Source organism: Platichthys flesus, chromosome 3, assembly GCF_949316205.1.
Source record: "Platichthys flesus chromosome 3, fPlaFle2.1, whole genome shotgun sequence".
Lineage (NCBI taxonomy): Eukaryota > Metazoa > Chordata > Actinopteri > Pleuronectiformes > Pleuronectidae > Platichthys > Platichthys flesus.
Genome location: NC_084947.1, coordinates 21,623,044 through 21,649,396, shown reverse-complemented (window position 1 = coordinate 21,649,396; position 26,353 = coordinate 21,623,044). Strand labels below are relative to the sequence as shown.

Genomic DNA, 26,353 nt, shown 5'->3' with positions numbered 1-26,353 from the left:
TCTCGATCGCTAGAACAGTAATGTCTACACTACTGCAGATTAGTGTGATTAGATTTTTTCCCTCCTTTTTAAAAAAACAACATTTCTGTCCAATCAACCTTGGCTTTACAAAATATCTCTATCTAGACAAGAACACAAAGACGACTGCAATTGCTCAAACAAGCATGCCTGACACATCAATGATCTGTAAAATACCAGAAAGGAACATCGAGGTTGTGTGGGGATGATGTTATTTCTTGCACTTTCTAATTACACCATTCGATAAAATAATCGTTCATTAATCGTAACCGAAGTTAAAAGTTTGAAATAATCGTGATGTTGATTTGAGGTTATATGGCCCTGCCCTAATGTCTCTGTAGTCTCGCTGTTTCAATAACGCTCTACTGTGATTTTTTCACGAATTGGTCCAAAGTTGCCTTTTGCACAATTCAAATTCACCATTTAAACATTTCTCCCACTTTAAAAGAGTATGTGTTTCATTGGAGAGACAGACATCTCACTTTGGAGTTTTTATAAACGTATGATTCTGAATAGTGGTGATTCAGTTTTTTGTGTCTCCCTCCTCACTAATTCCCACCTTTGGCCTTCTTGCCTCCGAAGCAGCCGGCATCATCCTTCTTCTTCCTCTGTGGGCCCGCTGAGCCGGGGGCCTGCGGTGCTGATGGGTCCTGGAAGTTTTCAGCGCCTGGCACCTCTTTGTGGACGTGGTAGGACAAGTTCCTCATAATACAAACACAGTTCTCCACGGACTAGGAGAAAAAAGACGCAGGGAAGTTAAAAGTAAAACTGCATGTGTGTAACATGAGGTCAGTCATTCCTATGTAAAAGACTCAGAACAGATTCCATGACCTGTACAGCTGTAAGCAGCATTGATATTAACTGTCATCTGTTTTAGTGGATGAATAGCACATTGTATTACCTTATTGTCCATGTCTTTCTTCCCCACAGCTGATTGGAGAGCGTGCAGCAGGGCGTCCACCAATCCATCACATTCCCTCAGTCTGCGCCGAGCCTCTGCTCCGTCTGAGCTGACATTTCTAGAGAAGTCACACACACACACACACAGTGGGTTAGTGAGCACAAGGGTCATCAGCAGGCTTAAAGCATTGATCAGACGTTCAGGAGCTAATGTGAAGCAAAACATTCAAACTTTAGGAAGAGTTTGAGGGAATTTTAGTGGTATTTACCATTCTGACTTGTATCGAATATACAATAGCATTAATAATAATATAAACACAAATGTAATTATAGAGCAGCCTTTATATGAGGGTGTAGTTCAATATGCTTCATGAAAAAGAAAATTGGCAAATAACATCAGGAGCAAATATTACATGATAATACCAAGCAATCAAATTAATAAAAAACAAAAGATGCAGAAACACATATAAATACCGTAAAATATACTGGTGAATATTGATGTTAACTGCAGTTGAGATGATACATTAGTATTATCTCATCAGGTTAATGTGGCAGGTGTATAGAACAGAAGAAATTGAATGGCAGGTAACAAAAAGTCAGATATCAGTTTAAACCAAACATGTAATTTTATGGGTTTGCATGTTACCCATGTCCTGTTTGTCCCTTTTAAGTATAATGTAAGAAATCCTGACTACGTTAGAAATACCCATGTCCTGTTTGTCCCTTTTAAGTATAATGTAAGAAATCCTGACTACTTTAGAAATAATCTTAAGAGGAAAATGGAGAACATAAATTTCATCTCGGTATGAAGGGAAATGCCATGTGTGTCACATCAGCCAGTGCCCTGAGCACAGCAGAGCTGTTGCAGTCTTAGTGCGGCTGGCTGACTGACTGTGAAAGGCAAGGCTTTAAAGAGGGTTAAGGGAAAGCTGGGGCGCCCCGCTCCTCACCAGGGACTTCATTTATGAGGGCTTCCAACCCACATAATCCCATTAGCCGACCCCCAGTTAGTCCTGTGGAAGAGTTGCAGCCTTTGCAGAGGTAGGCAGAGCACTGTGTAGCTGTTGTGACCGCAACACTTCTCACATCCAACACTGTCACACACGTGGATGACTCGCTTATACAACAAAGCGCACAACTGCACAACCATAGTGCACTAAACTAAAATAACATTAGAATAATCCTCCTGTGGGCTCTAATTATTATTTAACAAATAAGAAGGGATATTCAAGGCCACCTATTGACAAATAAAACTACACACAGAAATACCGTATCTCTCTTACTTAACATCTTTTCATCTTCTTGGTAGAAGTATTTCTGTCTTTTCTCTATGAAGAGACTAGAGCCATATCAATATCTCGGTTGGCTGATAAAAATCTGCTAAACAACAAATCAGTATCAACAGTTATATTTGTAGATATGCACAGACAAGAAAATTTATATTTTACCAAAGCAACGATGCAGTAAAAATGTGTATCTATGTTTTCATTTTACATATAAAATTTTGATTTTCTTAAGTCAAGTTAAATATATTCAGTTGCATTTGTCCTCCTTTCATTTGTAGTTATTCATGAGAAAGTTCACGGTTAGGCTTACAGTTCTTTTTCATGAGGGTTTGATAATGGCATCTTAAGAATCATTGCCAATTTATATCGGCTTATCTGTCTGTATTCAAAATGTTATCAGCATCAGCCCCAAAAAATCAGTTTGACTAGTGGAATATTACAAAGCTACAACTCCTGCTAATTAAAACTCATATTCGGTGGAGACCTGGCAGACGGCACAGGCCATCTGCACACACTTATAAAACCAAACCCATCCGTCTTCAGCTGCTGGAAAAACGGTCACCACCTTCCCTTTAAAGTGATCCAGAGGAGCGCCGCCTCGTGTTACGGGGGCAGACTGACAGAAGAATTTTATTGTCAGCTGCTTCATTTCAGGGGAGCAGTTGTCTTGGTGGAGTTATTAACGGTGTGTCTGTCAGTGCCGACACTTAGGGAAGCAGCGGTTGTGTTATCTGATGGTGTAATATTCAGCTTCTAGTGTTGGCTGAGGTCTATAGATACTGATGATTACTGATACACCAGCAGTGTACCATCTGTTGTTGTAATACTGCACTTCCTCTACTGCACTGCTGTTTGCATTCTTATCATATTACATCAAGGCAAACGATGTGTCGTAAAGCAGGTGAAAAAGAAGCCCGCAGTATGAGGTCATGTGGATGTGCACGTGAGCAAGGATAATTTTGCAAATTTGATCAATCTGATTATTTCTTTGTCTAATGAAACCAATGTCGCTTTTGTGATGATGGTCCAAAGACACACTCGCAGCACGTCATGCATTGATTGTGTTACCCACCTAGTTTTGCTCTAAGTATTGGGTAACCAAGTTAATCCTCTGTCATTTATCTAATTGCACTATTCAGGCGTGTGGACTTCACTGTCTCCAACTGTTCCATATATTGAGCCAGTTCAAAAACAGCAGAGGACTTTGCTACCCATGAAATTACTGACAAAACCACAAGTCGACTTAGTAGAGGGCACACCTCTGCCAAGGTGGAACAGTCCCTTTATGAGACCAGATGTAAAATAACTAATAGGTAAATATGTATACCACTATTTTGATTGAGGAAATAATACAACAACAAAATACCCCCAAAAAATGAACTGCAGTTTTAAGAGTAACCAGGGCATTCTCTTTTCTGTGGTAACCAAGTGCAGAAAACAGAACAGGGACACATTTCATTGAAAGCACATGTACTTTAATCATTAACCAGCAAATAGTGAGATCTTTGTAAAAGAAAAAGTTTTTAGACAATTTCCCCTGTGCTGTGCTTGTGTCCTCCTCTCTAATAACAGAAAGAGAAACTAACTTAACCATCTTTTGTTGGGCTTTACAACATTTCTTGCCTCATTATTTTGGGACTATAGCGACGGCCGAGAGGAGCATTTTATTATTAGAAAGAGAATAAGCGCAGTTGCACATTCAGAGGTCGGTCTGTATCTGCACAAACTCTAACAGCCTGTCACTGTGATCTGGATGTGTCTATAGTGTGTCTGCTTTATCAGATGAGGTGTGGGTGTGAAGGTCACTCTGAGTCATTTGGCCATCAGAGGACAATAGAGCAGCTGGCTGGAATAGACTGGAGCAGGTCTGATAGAGACTGATGGAGATGGATGGAGACGTGGCTGACCTCTGCTATCGCACAGCAAGGTCAACGGCAACACTGAGAGACCATATGCTTACCCATGGGGTTGGTATTGATTCTGCCTTTGTTTCTTATTCTTGTTCAGATCCTTCTCATACTATCATATTGACTGAGTGAAAAAAAGAAAATGTTTTTTTTTTTTTTCAAACACAAACAGCTGGAAAAAAAAGTGGCCAGCTGGCTCTAAGAAAAGTCAGGGGGCCACACAGTAAACTGGATATTTTTAACAAATGTCATGGACAGAAAGATCAACATTGCCTTCCCGTGAGTCACAATTATAATCTATTGTGAACCAACATAATACTACATGAACTTTAGAAAATGTCCTCAAATTTTTCCCCATGACCTTTACATTTGACCACCAAAATCAAATCAGTTCATCCTTGAGCCCAAGTGAATATTTGTATCAATTTTGGAGAGATTTCCACAAGGCGATCTTGAGATATTGCATTCAAAGGAATGGGACGGACGGACAACTGGAAAACATAATGCCCCTGGCCACTGTCCAGACTTCAGTGCATGTCTGATTGCAGCTGCTGTGTTTCCATCCACGTGTGTCTGCTGTTGGACGTCTTAACATGTGACAATATCCTATTGAATTATATCATCTTTGTGCATTGACTTAATGTCACTAAATTATTGGTGATGCACATGGAAACCCAGCAGTTAATAATTGAGTCAGAGCACATTTATCAAAAATGTAAGTTCCTGATACCCAACCTGGGTGTTCACCTCCATCCCAAAGCACGTGCACACAAATAAACACACACAAACACACCCACACACACAGCCTCCCTTCCACTAAGCCCACAGGGTAAACACTGTAAATAGTGGAGACTTTTATAATGAAACGACCCATGCCTTTATTGAGGTGTAAGCTGTGTCTCTGTTGGCAAAAGTAAACAGATTCTCTCTGGCATCAGCGCTTTCTCCCCAGCGAACAAACCAAACTCTGCGTCTAGGCACCAGCAGGCTTGGTTCCAGTTACCATGGAGACACACTCTCGTCAGCAGTGTCTGCATCGAGGGTCGAGGGGATCGGAGCAGTGGATTTTGTGGTGTGCGACAGCACTGAGATGAGTCTCCAGAGGTGATGAGGTTTGGATTCAGTATTTGGGGGGATATAGGTGAAAGACATCCGGCTGAAGCGCACAACAGGAAAGAGGAGAATATGACCGATAATGAAAGATAACATGAGAGAAATAAGGAGAAGGAGGCAGAGGCAGCAGGTTTCCCACAGTGGCTCTGATGTATAATTCCACGACTTCCCTTTGACTTTCCTCAGTTATATCATAGCGTTTTCAAATATTCCCTCGTGGTTCGTTAATGCTGATCTTCAACTCAGCAGAAAATGCTCTAAAAGTACATGCACATTTCCCCACTTTTGTGGCTGTGGGGACTGTGGGTGTGATTTGAGTGTGCATGGTAGTTTGTCTCTGTATGTTGGGCCTGTGATACGCTGGTGACCTGTCCAGACCGAGCCCCGCCTCTAGCCCTAAATGTCTAATAGAATTGGCTCCTAAAATTGACCCTAAAAGGATAAGTGGAATAGATAACGAATGGATTGGTGAAATTCTGCACATTGCAAACCTATGATCACAAAAGTGAAAACAAAATGAAGTGACCACACAAAGTCTAAATGAAACCTCATTAACATAGTCTCAGATGCTGCGAGTGCTCAGTGGTTCTCCTGGGTAAACTCACAGCATGAACAGGGGAACATTGAAATGCCCTGATAGTATTGGAAGAAAAGAAACATTGTCATTTACAGATAAATAGAGGAAAGGACGTTTGATCCTATGCAGCTTCCTTTCACCCAGGCCACACTGCCTGCGAGAGTAGTGCATGATAACTGAGCCCCAGATCTGCTGCATGTCGTGGTCGTCTGTTGTTCACACAGGGAGCACGTCTGCTGCTGCAGCAGAGCCGCAATGTGAGGAATCTGGTAGATTACTGAATTTCCTTCAAAAGAGGTACTGCTATACACGCAGCGTAGTGCCAGGAATCTATGGTATGACACCATGCATCTTGCGGCCCTGCAATAACCTTGTTTAAACATACAACTTCAGTGTTCAATATCTGTATGTATGTCTTAAATGTGGACCCCACTAAAAGAAGCTCTGTCTTAGGGTAGAGCTAATGGGGATCCTTCTAAATAAACAATAAACAATAAATGGATTTAGTCGAAAGAAATGCAAAACTGCTTTTACTTTGAAAGGGTACAGGAAGTGTTGCAAATATTTTGTGGGATATTTGCCGGATGGGCATTGAAACTGGTGTGATGGTATACTTAGTATACTAAAGAATTCTAATTCCAAAAAACACTTTCTGGTATCTGTCCTAATTCGAAACTGGTAACTCAGGCTGACCAGGCTTTTGTGTCAGGGCACAAAGTCTGTGGAATCCCTTGCCTAAGCAATATTTTTATTAAAACATTGCATCAAGATCTCATAAATGTTCTATCTTTTTGTTTTGTTTTATTCTGTTATTGCCATATATTTCACAAAGCACTTAGTAACCTTGTATAGATGAGTGCTATAAAAATAAAGTTTTATTAGTTGTATTATTCAGTTAGTCACCCTTCCTTATTTAGAAATGTATGAACAGATACGGATGGACCTAATAATATAAGCTGATGTACCTCTGTAGGGCCGGAGACTGCAGCAGAGCAGGTTCAGGCCGAAAAATCATCATGTACGGTTCCTCTCTTATTTCAGCCAAGTGCAGTGTGACTGGTTTGCAAAGAGCATCAGGGCCTGAACAATAACCCTCTTCTTCCACAGTAAGTGTATGTAAGGGGTTTAGGCGAAGGTCCTTTCCAGCTTTTATCTCAGACTACAGCCCTTCAGCAGACCTTCAGTTTTTAAAATAAATGGACCGGAAAGGGTCGCCTGAAGGGCCACGCGAGTCACACCACTTTAACGGCGAGGTGTGTCGATGGAAATGGAGAGGTTAACACCATGGTGGATGTCTGACCCACGCACAACTGAAAGTTTTAGATACTGTCGTTGAGAACAGACGAGTGTGACACAGTCATTTGAGGTTCAGTGATGGGATGACTCCAGCTCACACAGAGGTTAATGATTCTCATCCCAGTTAGTGTTTGGATGCTGTCATAGCAACAAGAAGAAGAAGAGTACATTCATAAAATACTAAACAAATCTACTGACTAGTCATGAGGCAATCATTTGCTCTGTGGACTCATGTTATCTTCACTTGCACTCAACAAAGTGGAGACTGAATTCATTTGCGTGATTATTTAATTGTAACTCAATTAGTTTGCAGCTACTGTTGCTGATTGGCCCCACGATGGAGTGGTCACAAAGTAACGCAGGGAGACATTTACGATTTCCCAAACTACAGCAGTAGTTGGTCATAAACAAGTTTACGAGTCTTCCAGAAAACCCACCACACATACAGACCATGACAGGAAGAACTCAGCATCTGCCAGAAATCGGACACTGGCTCAGGGTTGACAGATACAGTCTCATATATGTCATACCTGTCCCCAGCTACAACTGCTATGATAGTGAAAACAATCTTTAAAGACAATGTGTGTGGTTTAGGTCTCAACTTTAAACTCCAGGATGATCTCTGTAAACTAGAATACCCTTTAACCGAAATGAATATGCCAACTGTCTCCACAATTTAGCCTGGTATCTGTCTGAGGCCTTCCTGTTTTAAAAGTTGCTTTGTCCAACAGCCTGAGGTCCAGTAGGCAGGCTTACATCTATGTAATAATGGCAGCCAATAATTCCTCATACCTGACATTTAAAGATATATGTTGAACTTATGTGAATTCTTCAAATAGTTTTATTCAACAATCAATACAGAGATGTAGACCGCATGGTTAATTATGCCAAATAGTTATCAAATCCATTTAGTTAATGTAAGACTTGAACTGAAATACAGTTCTAAAGGAGACTGGTTGCTTGGAGAGAGTATACCTCCACCAAGGCTTACGCCATATATCACCATGTTAAAAAAGTGAAAATAATTTCTGAATCTACCTCCTTAACCGAATCCACTCCAAAAGGGAATTGGTTCTTCCATGGCACAACCCTAACCCCCCTTTCCACCAAGTCAAGACTCCCTAAACAGATTTATAAAATATCTTTAAACTAAACCAACCTGAGGCAGCCAGAGGTGTTCTTGAAGACAGTGGTCCACTCTGCATCGCGCGGCTTTGAGTCCTCGTTTGGCTCGTGCTCCCACCCTGAGTGGGGAATGATGACCTCATTGGTCACGGTCTGCAGGCCGTGGTTGATGATCACCATCTTCAAGGGTTCATAGGACGACAGATTCCACAGGGTTCCTGTCAGGAAACAGAGGTTGAACGAGAATTATAGTTCAATTCAGACGATAGTGATGAGAAGAAGGAAACAGGCAGTAAAAACGAGGAATGGGAAGAGGATGAAAGTGATATTGATAAAATATAATGACAGCTGTACAGCAGCCAAACATATTGTAGCACAGACTGTAATAAAACCATTTTAGACTGGCACTAAACCAAATTTGAAAAAGAAAATGGAGCAAAATTGGTTGTTGATTTGCCAGACACGATATGAACTAGACATACAGAACATCATTGTAATACTTTTGTTATCCTCCCAAGAGAGCGGAACTGAGCAGCACTGTGTTGTAATCAATATTGACTTTATATCAGCCTTATGACTGTGAGCATAATAATGCCAGAGGGATGGTGAGGTTACATTACTCTTATGATGCTTTGTCTTTTATCAACTGATGCAGTAACATAACATTTAAATTCTGTAGATACACTGTGTGCGTGCATAGGATCAATCCAACTCTAACTATAACAGCTTTTCTGTTAACATAAACAACACAACTCAATTCTCTCACAAACAATCCAAGCAGAAGAAAAAACATTTTCTCTTTACCTGCAGCTCTCCACAACAGGCAGCCTATTTTATATTTCTGCTCAAAAACAACAGGTAATCCGAAGTGAGCTGTGTGTGTGCATCCTGAGGATTCACAAAAAGAGGCAGGAAATAGACTAGGCAGAGATGAGGCCATTTCTGGCAGCGCAGCCGACCCAAACAAAAATGAAATGCTGCGTTAAAGCATCAGATGATCTGGGACTCAGAGGCTGAGGACTGAGACTTCCAGTCAGAGGAGAAAGTAAACTGTCACAGCAATAATTACAAAAAAAAGTTTCTGCCTTCATTAACACATCCCCCGGGTGTCTGAGACCCAAATGTGTCCTAAATGCATCCAGAGATCTGCACCAGAGACCTGCTCACAAAAACCACATCCAGAGGTCGTCTGGAAAGTATGTGGCCACATTCTTTTCGCTGTGTCGACACACATATGCATCCTGGGGGACATACAAAGGACTGCCTCCTCAGCTGACGTCTCCGACCTGCTACAGTTTCACAATCAAATCAATCTCCAGTTCTCTGTGTCCATGTGTTTATTTGTTTGTGGTCAGTGCAATAATATAAACACTTGACACCACAGAATGACCTGCATTCATTCATTCAATACCTCCTGGCTCTGCTCGCTCTCTCTTCCTCTCTTGCTCGACCCGAAACACACACACACACACACATGTTTGTGTAGCTTTTTAGTGAGGACATTCATCGGCATAATGCATTCCCTATCCCCTACCCTAACCATCCAAACTAAATGCCAACCCTAGCCCTTAACCTGACCTAAACCTAATTCTAACCCTAACCCTTATACCAAGTCCTAAACCCAAACCAGTCCGTTTATGGGGGGGTCAGAAATTGAGGACCGGACAAAATGTCCTCACTTTACCAAAATGTCTCAAACCAGTCCTTACAAAGATAGCTGTTCAAGAGCAGGCACGCAGACACACACACTAACACACACACAAACATTTGGATATGAATACACCGAGTTCAGGTCATGGTTTGGTTCGGTTTACAAAAAGATCCTGTTTGGGTTAAAGCCTACTTCCTAAAGGTTATGGGACCTTCGTTGCCATGGTTACAATAATAAACACATGGTTAAGAAAACAACATGGACTATCAGTTTCACAACCAATAACTCCAAACCTCCCGCTAACATGGACTATCGGTTTCACACAGGAAATGAACAGCAGTCACTCGTGCCAAAGTCCTGGGTTTTGTCTCAACCACTAATCCCAAACCTCCCGCTGACATGGACTGTTCCACTGTGGGTCAAAATCAGCTGGCAGGTTTATAGGGTAAATCCGGATGATACTCTCAGAGTTTATGTTGAAAACCTTGGGACTTAAATTGTCTATCTTAGTTCTATTTAGTTAATAATTACAGCAGAAGATCTGGGGGATGCATACAGAAAGTGTAATGTGGCTGTGGATTATTCTGTGAGGTATACTGAGGGCTACAACTTATATTTTGGTCAAATGGCACCATTCAAGTGAATAGTCACTCTGGGTGTGAAGAACACATTCACTAGAATACATTGATGGTGAAGGAACCTTAAATACATAATGATTGGACATCACACTGGTTCTGGATTTACAAGAAGCATTCTGTTTCGAATGCCTTTCCAGGCCCTTTCGAGTGGTGTAACCATCATGAACATCAGAGCTAATTGCATGGTGAGAAAGTGTCTCACGGAATTCAATCTATGTGCTCAGATTTGATAAGGGTTTTGACTCAAGTAGTATTTGAGGCAAATTGTGGTAATTGGGTGTTTTTATTTTATATTTCTTATTTAAACTAAACATAATTGCCTCAGTGAGTTGTGTGTCTGATACACTACTGCTGTCTGTAGCTGTGGACTGTGTTTGAGTCAGTGGGCCAAACTTCTATAACTCTCCAGTGTTTTTAGACCAACAGGATACTCCCTCACCCCTAACGCATCTTTTCAACTCTCCCATGCTCCCCTTGGTGGAGCGCCTGGTCCAAAGTAAAAACAACCCGGAGCTGGAGCACATTTTCCACGCACACATTCACATCGGCATGACCACACTTAAGTACTGAGAGACACACGCACTGTGCATATTTTAGAAATGCGCCTGTGCGCACACATGTACAGACAACCACGGTCTGTGACTCCCACTTGCCAGACAATAACAGACCATTAGTGGAGCAGTGAAACTGTCGTTCTTTCTCAGTCTGTTCTTTAAAACGGTTTCTGTACATTTTCCAGACAGTCAATATTTCCTCTGTAAAATCATGCTCTCTGCACACACACACAAAAGTCTCAGCAGACAGACCCGCTCTAAAAATAACTCACGTCATGTTTGTGCCTGGAGAAAACTGGTTGCCTATGCCAAGCATTGCCGGAAGAAAAAAAAAGTCATTAGACTAATCCGCAAACTGTGTTATATTCTGTCTGGATGCGGTTTATGTTGTCTCTTCATCACATCTCTGCAGTGAGGGAAATATCAAACTAATCACCTCCATTGCCTCTGTGTTAGCGACTCATGCAGCGTCCTGAGAAAACCAGGCGACCAGCATCTCGCTGGAAGGCTGTTCCATGTGTGAGCCACATGCACACACAAATCCCAGGTGTGATGCCGGATATCGAAGAGACTCTGAAGCTTCAGGCCAAACACATCATATTTATGGCCCTTTAAAAGCGTTTGTGCAGGGAGTGATGAAATATTTTAGACAGTGTGGATGTTCTGCTGTAATGTTACTAAATCCTTGTATTTCTCACAGTCTACCGCTCACTGCACCTGATTCACAGAGCTTGTTTTAAGTCCTGAGAAAAAATGCTGCCTCACAAACCATTTTCACAGCAAAATGTCCCCAAAGCACAAAGCAACCAATATTCAGGTAATAACATTGTTGAATGAGGGCGGCTTTGATTTTGTGCTTCAGGCGTTTGCTGTAAATTTCTAAATTTAAAATTGATTTCTTTATTTAGAAGCATAAATTGGACAAAAACATGCTCAGTTGTTATTTAAACCTTGATGTTCTTCCATCAGCATAACTGAAGCTCTGACTAAAGACATTACAGCAGAACATGTTTGCTTTCTGCATATATTGCATATTGTCCTGTACTTATGGTTTAACCCACGTGTTTCTGTGTATAGATTTCATTTCTGTTTGCCATAAAGCTTGTGTTAGCTCCATGTAGACCTTACAATATCCTGTCTACTTATTACACATGTAGGTGCTTTTGGTTGAAAATAATAGGCAGCTCACACAAGTGTTCCACTGAATAAGACAAAACAAATGGTCCAATTCTGAAGTTGTGTTGAGCTGTATTGCTCTAACAGTTTTCATACAAGTCGTTTAATGCACTATGTAATAAGAAATAATTACACAAATCGTTAAGCTTGGATTCAAAAAGAAGTTCTAGTAGCAATTAAAAACATAATTAAACTTGATTTGTGAAAATGTAGCAGTAGCACATTCAATGTATATTCATTTCAGCAGAAGAGAGACCCAGTGTGACACTTTCTAATTTAATGCTAAAGAATTACTCAGCCCAATTATTCTCGAGTAGAAAGTTAATAACATGATGTTTTGTCCAAAGCAGCGAGGGTGGCAGAGTGGTACAGTGGTTAGCACTGTGGACTCATTGCAAGAAGGCTGTGGGTTCAAACGGCCGGGGTCTTACTAGGTGGAGTTACATGTTCTCCCCACGTCTGCTTGAGTTTTCCCGATGTCCTCCCACAGTCCAAAGACATGCAGATTTGATTGATTGGAAATTGCCTGTAGGTGTAAATGAGAGAGTGAACCGTTGCTCTTTGCATGTTACTTAGTTATGATGCTATGGGCCTGGATTGTCGGGGGACGTCTGACAAATATGATATGTAAATATTAATATTTTGTTGATGTGCTCTATTACATGTGACATCTGTGACGGATCACACGCTGCTCTCTCTGAAGTTTTCCAAGGTTTTCTGAGGTTATTTTTGTTCAGCATTCTTTTTGTCAAATTGTGATTAGTGAATACGGGCTTTACAAACAAAGGCTGATTGATTAATTGATAGGTCTGCCCTGCGATATGCTGGCGACCCTTGCTTGGTGTTCCCTGCCTCTCATCCAATGTCAGCTGGGATTGACTCCTGTGTCCCCAAAGTATAAGTGGTATAGATAATGGATGTGTTCATAAGAGCAAAATAACTATTTCAAGGAGGATATACACATCTTTGGTACTTATCGCTCCCCATCTGAATTTAATTTACTACAGTGGTTTTTCTGAAATCTTTTACGATATTCAGCACTCACAAGTTGTACCTCTTAGTAAATCATCCGCCTCATCTATGGCGCATTTTTCTTCCACCCTCTTTTACTTCACAAGGTCAATTTTGTCATTCATTCTAGCCAAATGCACGCGAGCGAGAGAGAGTAAGTATCATGAATCTCATTAACGACAAATGTGCTCTAGTGGTGTGTGTGCCCTCTGGTACGATGACAGCCAGCTAACATCCACGCCAGGCTGACAGCTTGATTACCCCCACTGACGCCATCATTGGCATCACTTTCATATGTGACAAGCAACATTCAAACACGCAGTAAACACACACGGAGGAAGTTAGCAGTCTGAGCTTAAGGGAAGATAAGCAATGCATAAAGTAGAAACTGGAATGTTTTTCCGTCGTACACTGAGTTGGAAATATTCAGCACATGGGAAATAATTGATGAGCTTTTGAGTGCAACATGTTTTCTGCCGAGGACAGAAAAATAAACAGCGCATTAATAAAACACAAAATAACTCCTCATTCAGTTGGGTGAGATAAAGTTTAAGCATGGCTGGAAATGGACTTCTGAATATAACACATAAAAGCATCCATCTCAGCTTGTCTTGTCAAGGCCAGCGCATAAAAGACAAATCTGTTTACAGTGTAACCCTTAGTACTCCGCTGTAACAGAAGACACCTGAGCACTGACACACAGCCCCTCCTCTTCAGTCCCTATGGGCTGGTCACCATTACCTCCTCTACTCCGGCTGATCCACTGCTCAGGCTGCAGGAAGCACTCAGCTCTCCACTGATCACTGAGCTGATAAGCTACTTTGCCGTAGCTGCAATCCATCAAGTACAAAAGAAATCTGTCTACAAAATAATAATGTGACATTTATCATAGTAATTATTAAATTAAACGAATGATGTCAACATTTCCATCTCTGTATAATTTGTTCCATATCGTTCAGCCCAACTTTAAAAGACCACTACTACACAGCTCTGTTAGAAATTAAAATCAGTCAACAAATAGATATATGGCAGCCATTTGCTGTGGAACCACACCTCTAAATATAGACTGATAAAGAGGGATGTGGATATATACAAATCTTACAAGACTAACTGAGATACATGGTTATTTTTCTCCAAATGTGGGTCTATAATATATAGTTAGGTTATGTAGGAAATAATAAAATAAAAAAACACCATGGTTGGACCTTTACATATTTATGTGTCTATGAAAACACCAAAGCGTTAAGTAGCACCAGGGCAAGAGTTGTCCCTGTTAACAGCTGATGAATCACTGATGAATTTGATTTCTTATTCCAAATCAAAACCATTTCCCTTGTTTACTTATTTCATAATTAAATTAAAGTGGCCTGCCTGTGTCAGAGTGTGCAATAAGGGCGGAAATGTGTTGCTCTGTGTTATGGGGTTGTTTCATATTTTTATCCCCAGGTTTGCTCACTTCCAAGTTTGTTATCTAATAAAGTGGAGATTCTCAGCAGGGCCATAAATACCGAATTCCAAGACCTTCCACAACTAAGCGTAGCTGCCCCCAGTATCAGAAAAAAAAGTTTCTTCCTCTCTGGTTTATTAATGTTGTTTATCGGCTGAGCAAAGTTCTGAAGGGGTAAACAGTCTGCCTGAGCTGATCGTAAAGGAAACAGTGTAAAAGGCTGCGTGGAATGAAATAATCTGCGAAACAAATGGTGAAATATATTCTTGATGATATATTCCTGTAAACAGAACCCGCTCAGCTATAAAAATATATCCCTCTAAGCCCGAATTTACATAAAAAGGAGAATTTGTAGAGAGGAAAACATTTTGATCTGATATGTATGTAGCAGCACACTTTTTATTGTGATTTGCTTTTTGATTCTTTGTGTTAAATCCAAATCAGACACACAGCAGGTTGAACATGAAAATGATTACCCTTCCCTTCAATCATTCATTGCCACAAAGATTTGATTCATAGAATTTTTGTCAGAGCTGCTGTCAGACTTAACCTAACAATGCTCAGATCAAAACAGTGTGTGTGTTTACTTGTCAAAGTAAATGACACAAGATGCGAGTGTGAACCACCTCTTACATTCTGTTTTTCTATTTACTCCTTTTCCCTGACATCCTCCCTTTCTCTGATACCTGATGTGAGAGCTGGAGGGAATGGGATAGGGACTAGGAACAGCTCCGGAGCTGTGCCTGCGGCTAATTAAATTTTCCAGGCAACACAGGCAAGCATGTTGCTCTTCAAGCAGGGCTATTAACTTAGTTCTGCCCATTACCGTTCTCCTCCTCCCTTCTCTCCTTCTCCTCATCCTTATGCCATCCATCACACTCCCAGTGGTAAAGACAAATGGTGAGATGGTTTGTGAATAAAACATTTTCATTGTAGAGACACAAAGGGAGGAGGAGAGGGGCGAGGTCTCAGTAAGTGGACTGACACTGGACAGCAAACGTCCACTAGTAAGATTTAATTAACGTGTGTGCGTGTGTGTGTGTATTTGAGACTACCAGGCACGAGCCTGAGGGTCAATCCACAGAGAGCAGATAAAGAAATGAACACAAACACACACACACACACACACACACACACACACACACATACACACACCCCTGCCATGACTTCACTCTAGTCTTCTTCAATATAAGGACCATGTTCTTGAGTATGAGTAAGACCTGCAGTAAATGTATACGTATATGTACATGTATATATGTGTAAATGTATATGTGTGTATATGCAGGGAAGGAATAAACACTGTGTGCTGAAATTGAGTTGAGAGCTGAACACTGAGCCCAAACGATCCAGTCGCTCTAAATGAAATCAGGTCCTGTTGTGTCAGGAACTTGATGGATGTGATGCAGTTTGTATGATCACATACTTAGTGGCAACTCATTGACAGGTGCTGTCTTTGTGTGAAGTTGGCCCCCCGTCTCATTGAAAATATTAAAATGACACTGCTGTTCGTTTGTGCTAGGTTTGTGCTGGTTTGCGCCGTAAAAATTATCGTTTGTGCTGGTAAGGATTTTGAGTAATTCAAAATTGCATTTTCTGGCATGTGACGTCACCCAGCCCCCCGTTCACGCCCAAATCTCATCAAAATAGTCCCAATCGTTAGTGCTACGTTTGTGCTGGTTTGTGCCGTCAAAAGAAATTGTTTTGCTATTATGGTTTCTTAGTTGTTCCCGTTTGATTTTTCACACATGACGTCACTCAGCCCCCCGTCCTCCTTCAAATCGCGTCAAAATGGTCTCTATCGTTAGTGCTACGTTTGTGCTGGTTTGTGCAGTCAAAAGAAATATTTGTGCAACTATAGTTTAAAAGGTATTCCAGTTTGATTTTTCTCACGTGACGTCACTCAGCCCCCCCTCCATCTTCAAATCGCGTCAAAATTGTCTCTATGTTTAGTGCTACGTTAGTGCTGGTTTGTGCTGTTAAAATAAATTTTTTTGATACTTTACTTTTTAAGTAATTAATAAAACTTTATTTTCCCTTCTTGTTATGTAAACAGACCACTTGTTATGCAACCAGCACCCCTAGAACGTTCAAATCGCGTCAAAATGGTCTCTATCGTTAGTGCTACGTTTGTGCTGGTTTGTGCAGTCAAAAGAAATGTTTGTGCCACTATAGTTTAAAATATATTCCCGTTTGAATTCTCTCATGTGACAAGTTATTATTAAAACTTGATTTTGCTATGTTGTTTTGTTATGTAACAGCCCCCTGTCAACGTCAAAATGTCATACAAATAATCTCATTTGTTTGTCCTACGTTTGTGATTTTTTTCTGCTGTCAAAATTAATATTTGTACCAATTAGTAAATGTTTATAAACTATTGTGAAGTGATAAAATAAGGGGGATATGTGAATGAATGAATCCCAAAAGGATTTGTATGAAGGCCACCGATTGTCCGGTAAGAACAGATGATGTCAAAGTCCTAATAACAAAATAAGAACGGTATGTATTTCCACACGCACACTCTCTATATGTGGATGGCAGGATGAACGTGATTTGACTGATGAACACGCTAATGATGACGCTCTCCTCCAGCTTCTCTATTGACAACAACTGGACAGGTGGGTCAGGGGGGGGGGGGGGTTCGGGGGACCATGAAACTGGACTTGGGATAGCCAGTGAAGGTCAGGGTCCCTATGGAACTCTGGGATCAAGTGATTGGGTGACCTCTCTATCGTCCCCCAATCCCTTTTGACCTGCACAACGGGGTGCACAGCTGGAAGCCACTGGTAGAGAGCAGGTTTTTGAAGAGGAGTAATGAGCGACAGGATTACTTAACACCACAATAAACTTGAGAGATATAGTTATTTCACCAATCTGTAGCCTACTTTCTGGTGATTGTTCTTGAAAAAGAAGAAACACCCCAAATAACTTCAACGAACTTCATCTGTCAAAGGTAAGATATAGCACCCAACATTACACATTTCTTTAGTAAAACTTAATGTTTGACCAGAAATCAAATTGAACTATGTTTTAAATACATTCGTTTTAGATAAGAAATGAAATGCATATGATAAAAAAGCTGCTAGTCATTAGCAAACTAACAGCTCATCGTGGGAAAAAAACTCAACTTATCAATTTGGAGCTGACACGAGTAGTGGGGGATGGGCATGGCTAATGTACAGTGGAGGTACCGTTTATCCAGTAAGTGGTAGTAGCGCACCAATATCAGTAAATTAAAATAACAAATTGTAACAATTCTACCTTAAAATAACAACTTGAAAAAAATAGTGCCGCTACAATTACTTTTAATACGGAGAATGGCATCTCCGGCCTTGCCATGGGTGTCGGTAGGGAAATTACTAGGGGAGCAAAAAACTCCTTAGTGCTGCTTAAACGTTTTGCGCTAGGAGTACGAGGGCACATTGTACCTCATTACATGCCCAAATGCAAAGGTGTTGATAGCATATGATAGGCTGATATGGACCAAAGATTTTAACAGCTGTAACCACTTTTTTTCTTTTTCTTTTTTTTTTACTGTATATGGTTATATGTAGTATAATATATCTATAACAAAGCTATGGAGAATGTATGCATCTCATGTTAAATTGGATATCTGGTTACACATCGTTTTACCATATACAATACTTTAAGACCTCAGATTTGTGAGAGACATTGTCAAACCATTCTGAAGACCTAGAGAGTTATATTGCATCTCAATGACAACTAGATCTAACTGAACAGTCATCACATTTATTAACACGAACTAACAACATAACAAGCAGATGACCGCCAATCGGACACAGTTGTGTTCGAACTGCAGATTCCTTTTCAGGAATGGAAGGAGCAGTTTTTGGAGGAAGCACTGTACCAGTGCAGTGAAACCAAAAGCATTGCAAGGCGTTATTCAATTTTAAAGCCCTCTTGGACTCGCCTTCTAAGTGAGAAAATTTGGAGAGCAAAACAGTCTGAATGTACCCTTACCTTTAAAAGGGCAAAAGTGCACCCCAACAGTGCCTCAAGGTGCCTAATTATAGTTGGTAGCTGCACAGAATGCCATGGTACACTGCAGATAACCGCAGACACACTGCCAAAGGAGCATGAACCCGTGATCCTGGACTGCTCACTGGAACAGGTGAATGAAAGTCTCCACAGCGGCAAAGGAAAACGACATTTAGCCGGTGAAGAGAGGGTGAAGGTGTCGGAGGAGCTCTGGCAGGGGAAACAACTTCGTCATGTGTGGAGAGCAGCCAAGGCCAAAGAGCTGATGTCCATGGGCGACCCTGAGCCAAGCCACCTACCCAGCCTATCTACTCTGAGAAAGGCAAAGTCAGACAGGGGAAGTAAGGAGTTGCAGCACACAGATCCGGTCTTGTCACTGCAGCTTCTGAAGTACAGTGCCAGTTTGAGTGGGAGCATTTTTGACATTGGGCTGGACAAGTTCTTTTGCCACTAATGGACCCCTTCGCAGATGGAGGTGTACAAGTCCCTTTCAAAGCTCCATGGGTCCTGTGTTAGCTTTGATGCCACTGGTGGTGTGGTAAGACGACTGAGCAGACCAACAGATAAATCTGGCCACATATTCCTATATCAAGGAGTCCTGTCTGCTCACACTGGTATACACACACCGGTAGTACAGATGCTATCCGAAAAGCACAACATTGACAGCATTGCAAACTGGCTAATTGAGTGGCATAGAGCAGGGGCACCAATTCCAAAAGAGGCTGTGTCAGATTTCTCACTGGCATTATTAGGGGCTCTTGTCAAGGCCTTCACACCTCAGCCCGACCTAAGGGCTTTCATAAAAACCTGCTTTGGTGTACTACTGGGTCACGCAGACTCACATCAGTTACTTCCCTGCTTCATACGAGTAGATGTTGCCCATTGCATCAAACTCATCACTCGATGGGAATGTCTACGAAAAAAGGGACGCAGAGTGAAGGACTTTTATGTGAGGGCATTTGCACAGCTTTTGCAATGCCACTCAATTGAAGATGCAAGACACCTCATCCAGTCAATTGCAGTTGTGGCCCTTAGCGAGTCAGAGGGAAACGATGAACATGGCAGACCAGTCATCTCCGAAATCTGTAAAACAGGTCTCAAAAAAAGAATTGCAGAGGGCTACAACCCTGACATATGCCTGGATGATGATATGGACCAAAGCGGAATGACTGAAACATCCAGCCATGCAGTGACTGAATGCAACACGGATGCAAGATCCTGGGTTGCCGAAATCTGTGTTGAGGGCAGAATACTTGCATCACATGGGGGTGACCGGGATAATCTGCATTTCCTTCCTGAGCTGCTTCCTCACTTAATCAGGATGTGCTCATACCTGCCAATATGGACTGGTGTGATGGTCAAATATTTTGCAGGCAGCACAGCCACCGGCAGTTCTGCTCATGTAGAGGCGAATTCAAAAATCTGAAATGTGGCTTATTTAAACATGAAAACCTGCCCATACGCCTGGACCGTTTCATTAGAACACACCTTGGTTACATCGAGGGACAGATGCGGCTTTCCTCTGCAGCGCTCTCAGTCCATTCAAAGGACACAGAGCCAAATAAAATGGACACACCTCCAGTTGAAGGGGAGGCAGAAGACAACCCCATGGAAAACTGGAGAGGCCTTGCTGTACCACCCAAAAAGAGAAAAAGCTATCTAACCCCATGCCCAGAGTGGCTTCATGTTGACACAGCTCCTAAAAAACAAAAAATGCAAATTGGCCTTCTACCAAACGGCAATCTGACCAAACCTGTTAAGATAGGCAAGGCACAGGTCAGTCTTCAAAACACATGTGCATTTGACTCATTCTGTCAGTGTCTCTGCTCTGCATTCTGTGACAGTGAACATTTCAGAATATACATACAAAGTCACCAGGAAAACAGTGACATTTTCAAGTTAGTCACAAGCATTGTGACAAAGGGAATCAACAATGATGCCTACAGACAGAGGGCAGAAATCCTCCTGAACATTTTTGACCACAAAGTACTGCATTCAGGAGCAAAGCAGGTTAATTCTGTGTGTAACATTGCCCATATCATCACAAGGTTGATGAACCATGCTCCTAGTCTGGTGACCCAGTGCTCAAATTCAGACTGCAGGAGGGGTTTGCCTGTCAGGAGGCCAGTTCCCCTAGTACCTGTTGATGGGGGCATTATAGAAAGAGAGGGCATTCAAGGTCTCCAGGCAGCACTTGTGGAGGGAGTCGAACTGCAACCCTCAATATGCCTAAGACCTCTAAATACAGAAGCAGCTAAGCCATCAATGGAAGTGGACCCTTCCATGCCAGCGCCCCTTTGCATTGGTATGGTTGACCATGGTTACTCCACAGGTGCAGCACTGTGGGTCGAAATTGCTGCAGAGTGCACCTACAGACTCCAAGACTTTCCCATGGACATCACCATTGGAAATGAGCAGTTCCTCCTTAGGGGCGTTGTTCATTTTACTCCAGGGCATGACTGGCAAGCTATGGGACACTATGTGGCATTCTGCAGGAGGACGTTCTCGGCATGGGAGCGGTATGATGACCTGACCAAGGGGGTTTCCACAGTACAGGAAACACATAGCGTGCAACCTCATGTTTTGTTCTACACAAAAGAGCAGTAAAAACATTCCATTCATGTTCTGCTTCATGTTCAGCAAGAGATGCTATTTTTATAAAATCTGATTTGTTGCTATTTTTGCACTTTGTTTGTTGATTAATAAATGGCACACGCAGTTGCGTTGCCAACATGAGAAATTGCCTCTTTACTCCTCTTATCACAGTTCCGAATACCTTTAATCCTTTGGGTTCATACAAACGAGATGGGTAACTTAAATTTGTATTTGGTAAAGCCTTGATTGGAATAGACCTATTAAGAATTGATGCGTCGAGGTCATGAGGTTGTATTATAATTGTTCAAACACTGTCTCACGAGAAACACGAGTAAACAATGAATATACGTAGCACGGAGAAATACAATGAACACAACCTGAAATGACGAGAACGCAACGAGTAACAAGAATACAAGACAGCACAAACCTGGCACAAACGATAGAGACCATTTTGCCGCGATTTGAAGGTTGACGGTGGGCTGTGTTGCATAACAAGAGGGCAAAATTAAGTTGTATTAATTACTTAAAAAGTAAAGTATCAAAAACATTTCTTTTAACAGCACAAACCAGCACTAACGTAGCACTAAACATAGAGACCATTTTGACGCGATTTGAAGATGCACAGGGGGGCTGAGTTACATCACGTGAGAAAAATCAAACTGGAATATCTTTTAAACTGTAGTGGCACAAACATTTCTTTTGACTGCACAAACCAGCACAAACGTAGCACTAACGATAGAGACCATTTTGACACGATTTGAGCGTTCTAGGGGTGATGGTTGCATAACAAGTGGACTGTTTACATAACAAGAAGGGAAAATAAAGTTGTATTAATTACTTAAAAAGTAAAGTATCAAAAACATTTATTTTAACAGCACAAACCAGCACTAATGTAGCACTAAACATAGAGACAATTTTGACGCGATTTGAAGATGGCGGGGGGGCTGAGTGACGTCACGTGGGAAAAATCAAACTGGAATACCTTTTAAACTATAGTTGCACAAATATTTCTTTTGACTGCACAAACCAGCACAAACGTAGTACTAACGATAGAGACCATTTTGACGCGATTTGAAGGAGGACGGGGGGCTGAGTGACGTCATGTGTGAAAAATCAAACGGGAAAAACTAAGAAACCATAATAGCAAAACAATTTCTTTTGACGGCACAAACCAGCACAAACGTAGCACTAACGATTGGGACTATTTTGATGAGATTTGGGCGTGAACGGGGGGCTGGGTGACGTCACATGCCAGAAAATGCAATTTTGAATTACTCAAAATCCTTACCAGCACAAACGATAATTTTTACGGCACAAACCAGCACAAACCTAGCACAAACGAACAGCAGTGTAATTTTAATATTTTCAATGAGACGGGGGGCCAACTTCACACAGGTTTGATACCTGTCCTTTCTAATGTAAAACTGGCTGCATATGTTAGTATTAATTGGAAAATGTAAGACTATAATAGAGGAGGCTAATTTTAATTAAATTAAAATGTGTTTTGCCTGGATCCAAGGGTTCTGAGATTTAGATGTAAATACAGCAGAGTACAGTAATCACTGTTCTTCCCTGTCCTTGCAGTGCCCTGTAAGAAAACACTGCCAACAGCTAAGTGGTGATTTACAAGTGAAGGCTGGGTCTGCTGCTCCCCATCCACAAATTTAGCAACTTCCAACAAGCATCCTGTCAAGTGGGCAAGAAAAGCCTTCTCGCTTTTTAGAGCATTTCTGGGTCAAATGAAAAATAGGACCAAATCTGTATCTTTTATTGTCTTTTTTCTATCCACTTAGATTTAAACTAAAAAAACACATTATCACATCTGCCTTGAGATTCACAAATGTGTTAGATAAACCCTTTTCTCGCCTGATATTCTGACTTCTCATAGACGTCATTAATAACGTTAACAATAAGACTCAGTCAGTGTTTCAGTGAAACATTCAAGAGAGCCTACAGGGAAAACATCACAGGTCATTAGTAATCACTGAATAAATGTACTAATTAAACCTTTGCTTCTCCTGCTGTGACTGTGTGAAAAAGATCTACTGTCTTTTTCTATAGAGTTGATTGAGAGGGATTGGTCTGCAGTGATTACACCAGTATAGTTATAATGACAAACAAGTATATACCTCTTCTGCTATAAAAACATACATGCAAAATCTATGCACAACTCTATCTTTCAATGTTTGATATTATAAATGTCAGTAATATTTAAGGCTACATCGATCAATATATTTTTATTCCAACAATGGATGCAATATTTATGTGAGAAAGGGATCACTAAGTGTTTTAATGCTGCATATATTGTTCTGGTTTGCACAACTGAGCTGTCGGACTTGCTTCTCTCATAAGTCTTGTTTCTAGCCTAGCAGAAAAAGCACCAACAGACTAACTGAACACAAGCTCACTAACCTCAAACAGATAAAGCTGCAGACTAACTCGTGAACACTCTGGAAAATGTTGCTATTTTTGTACGAAATGAAAATAGACCTAAGATGAGTTAAAAGCAGAGAGAAGACTGGATTTAATTTCAGTGTGAGACCACATCAAGTCTGCAGATTCATTCTAACGTAGCATCTGCTCCTTGTGTAAGGACACTGTTTACGGACACCTGGCAATAAAATGATAATGTTGTGTTTCCATCCTGCTGTGCTTTCCCCAAGTGGTGAAACGCATTGAATGATGCACATTTCAGAGACATAATGTTAAAATGATCTGAACTTGGTACATAATACCATTTGCTTGTTGCTCAGCAACTAAGAAAAAAACGTAAACCGAGAGACAGACATAGACATGTGTCTAGACACCATCACTCTGCCAAATTGCACTATGTGCATTTTTCATCCAAACGATGAAGGTGTGCAGCAGGCACCTGTCTTGACTGGCAGTCCACCAGACTTAGACATCTCCTGCAGGAACAACAGGAGACAAATCCGCTTAATAATCTACATTTCCACAGAGGGAATTGCTTAAGGGCACAAACAGCCCAGAGCCTAGCGAGAGAGAAAATAGAATTACTCTGAACAGTACAAAGCTCTAAAAATATGAACCACTGGTCTGTCTGTCTTGTGTGTTGGAAAATAAAAGCATTTGGTTCCTTCCACGTCACCCGCTTCCCCTGCAGAAAACAGAGCTCTCTGTGGCTTTACAGGGACGGCACATACTCCAACAGCAAACTCTTTAAACACATGGGCTAAGAAAAGGGCCCTCTATTTAAAAACCTCCAATTATATTTAATTGTAGAAAAGCATGGCCAATTCTAGCCACATGGGCTGAGGCTGTAAGCTGAGCTTGCATTGTGACTGGCCTGTTTTCACTGGGGCCAGAGGACTGGCAAACGGAAACCTGAAGCTGGAGACAGAGAGAGACAGAGAGACAGAGAGAGAGAGAGAGAGAGAGAGAGAGACAGAGAGAGAGAGAGAGAGAGAGAGAGAGAAACTGTGTGAGTGCCGATAGGGGAGAAAATAAATTTGACTGAGCGACAGAGGGTAAATGAGTGAGAGAGGAAAAGAATTAAGAAGCTCCCTCTGTTCTGTCCTCCTTGTGTTGCGGTGCAGGGTTATTTTTAGCAATGATGTGGAGCAACACAATGCTGTAAAGGCAATCATTTCTGCTGTGGCAGAGTCATCGCTCACCAGGACATCTCTGTCACAGCAAAGGAAATACACACACATGCACTTGCATGCACAATACTGATCAACAACAGCAGGAATTTTAGAACCGATATCACTGTCAATATCTTTGAATTGGAGGTGTCAATAGCCAGTACCTTGTACTGATTCCCAGTCTTTCGGAACGCAGCCTCACAACACTACATCCATTGATAAACCATTGATAGCTGCCATAGCACAGCTAGAGAACAGTTAATTCAGCTATTCTGTGAAATTACCTCAAATGTAACCTTGTTTCAGTCTCAGGTAGAGCGGGAACTGTAATTTATACTTCCCTGAAACTTCACAAAGGTCAAGTGTATCACCTTTCAGGTATTCTCATTTTAACATGTGTTGCTGTGACAACAAAAGCCCCTTCTCAGATGGCAAAGCCTGCTTATCAGCCAAAGTGTATCAGGTCAGTCTGAGAGGGGATTAGCAGAGAGAGATGTCCTGGATAAAAACAAATCATAGATAATAATAGATAAGGAAATAGCTTCTAATAATTTTCTTTCATATAGGCAACAAAGTGACAGCTGCAATTCAATCATCTTTGTGCAGTATTTCTTAAAGCCTTGCATTACTATGCAGAGTATAGGATTATGAAAACAAAGCCAGCATATTCTTGGGTAGAATATATAAGTGGACTAGGAGCCGGTGATTGGAAATGACTGGCATATCAAGGAGCTATCATATCAGCTTAGGAGCAGCACTTTAATACTTATTATGCAAGGAAGTGTTTTGAGACTAATTAGGCGGACACAGGAAGGAATACTACATTTAGTGGAGGAGACTGCCAACAGGCTTGGCTGCAACACTGAACCCTTTACCTGTGGATGGGGCATTTGTTAAAGATGATTTAAGTAAGAGATAATTATAGAGCTGGGGGATGAGGTAAGATTGTGAAAAAAAACTTGACTGTTCGACAATAAAGTCATGAATTTACAAAAAAAGAAAGTAAAAGATTCTGAGATAGAGGATGCTAATGTACAAGAAAAAAACTTTTGTCATGGAACCACCCGCACACTCTGATTCGATCAGAGTCAGTTTAGTTTGATGGGGTGAGCCTAAAAGCAGGACACTGCTACTAAGAAAAAGGGTGAAGATTTATTGAGGAGAAGAGGAATCTGGCAGCAGTTCACTGGGGGCAAAGAGGGAATGATGATTTGAGTGATGGAGCAAGAGAATGTTGAGCTACGAGCAGGGGAGTTGAGTAAAGCAGAGGACGAAACCTGGGTTGCGACAGGGCAGGAGAATAAGTGAAGCTGGACACCTGGAGATTCTGATATTGTATGTATGCATGTATGTCTGTAAACTATAGATAGCATATGTGCATATATGTCTTTAGTATGCCAGCCTTCCTCCTGAAACATCGAAACAATATACAATAAAAACCTGCTTCACTGTGTGAAT

General features: G+C 41.3%; 1 protein-coding gene across 7 annotated transcripts in view; it reads right to left on the bottom strand.

Annotated features, from left to right (window-relative positions):
- The window catches only part of arvcfb (ARVCF delta catenin family member b), a 216,528-nt gene that overhangs the window by 41,632 nt on the left and 148,543 nt on the right, over window positions 1-26,353 (bottom strand). For all 7 annotated transcript variants that reach the window (XM_062384664.1, XM_062384649.1, XM_062384661.1 and 4 more), the window contains 3 exons: window positions 8,257-8,440; window positions 920-1,037; window positions 578-749 (listed from right to left, as the gene is read on the bottom strand). In XM_062384664.1, coding sequence (XP_062240648.1) covers window positions 578-749; window positions 920-1,037; window positions 8,257-8,440 — 474 coding nt within the window. The remainder of the gene's footprint in view (window positions 1-577; window positions 750-919; window positions 1,038-8,256; window positions 8,441-26,353) is intronic.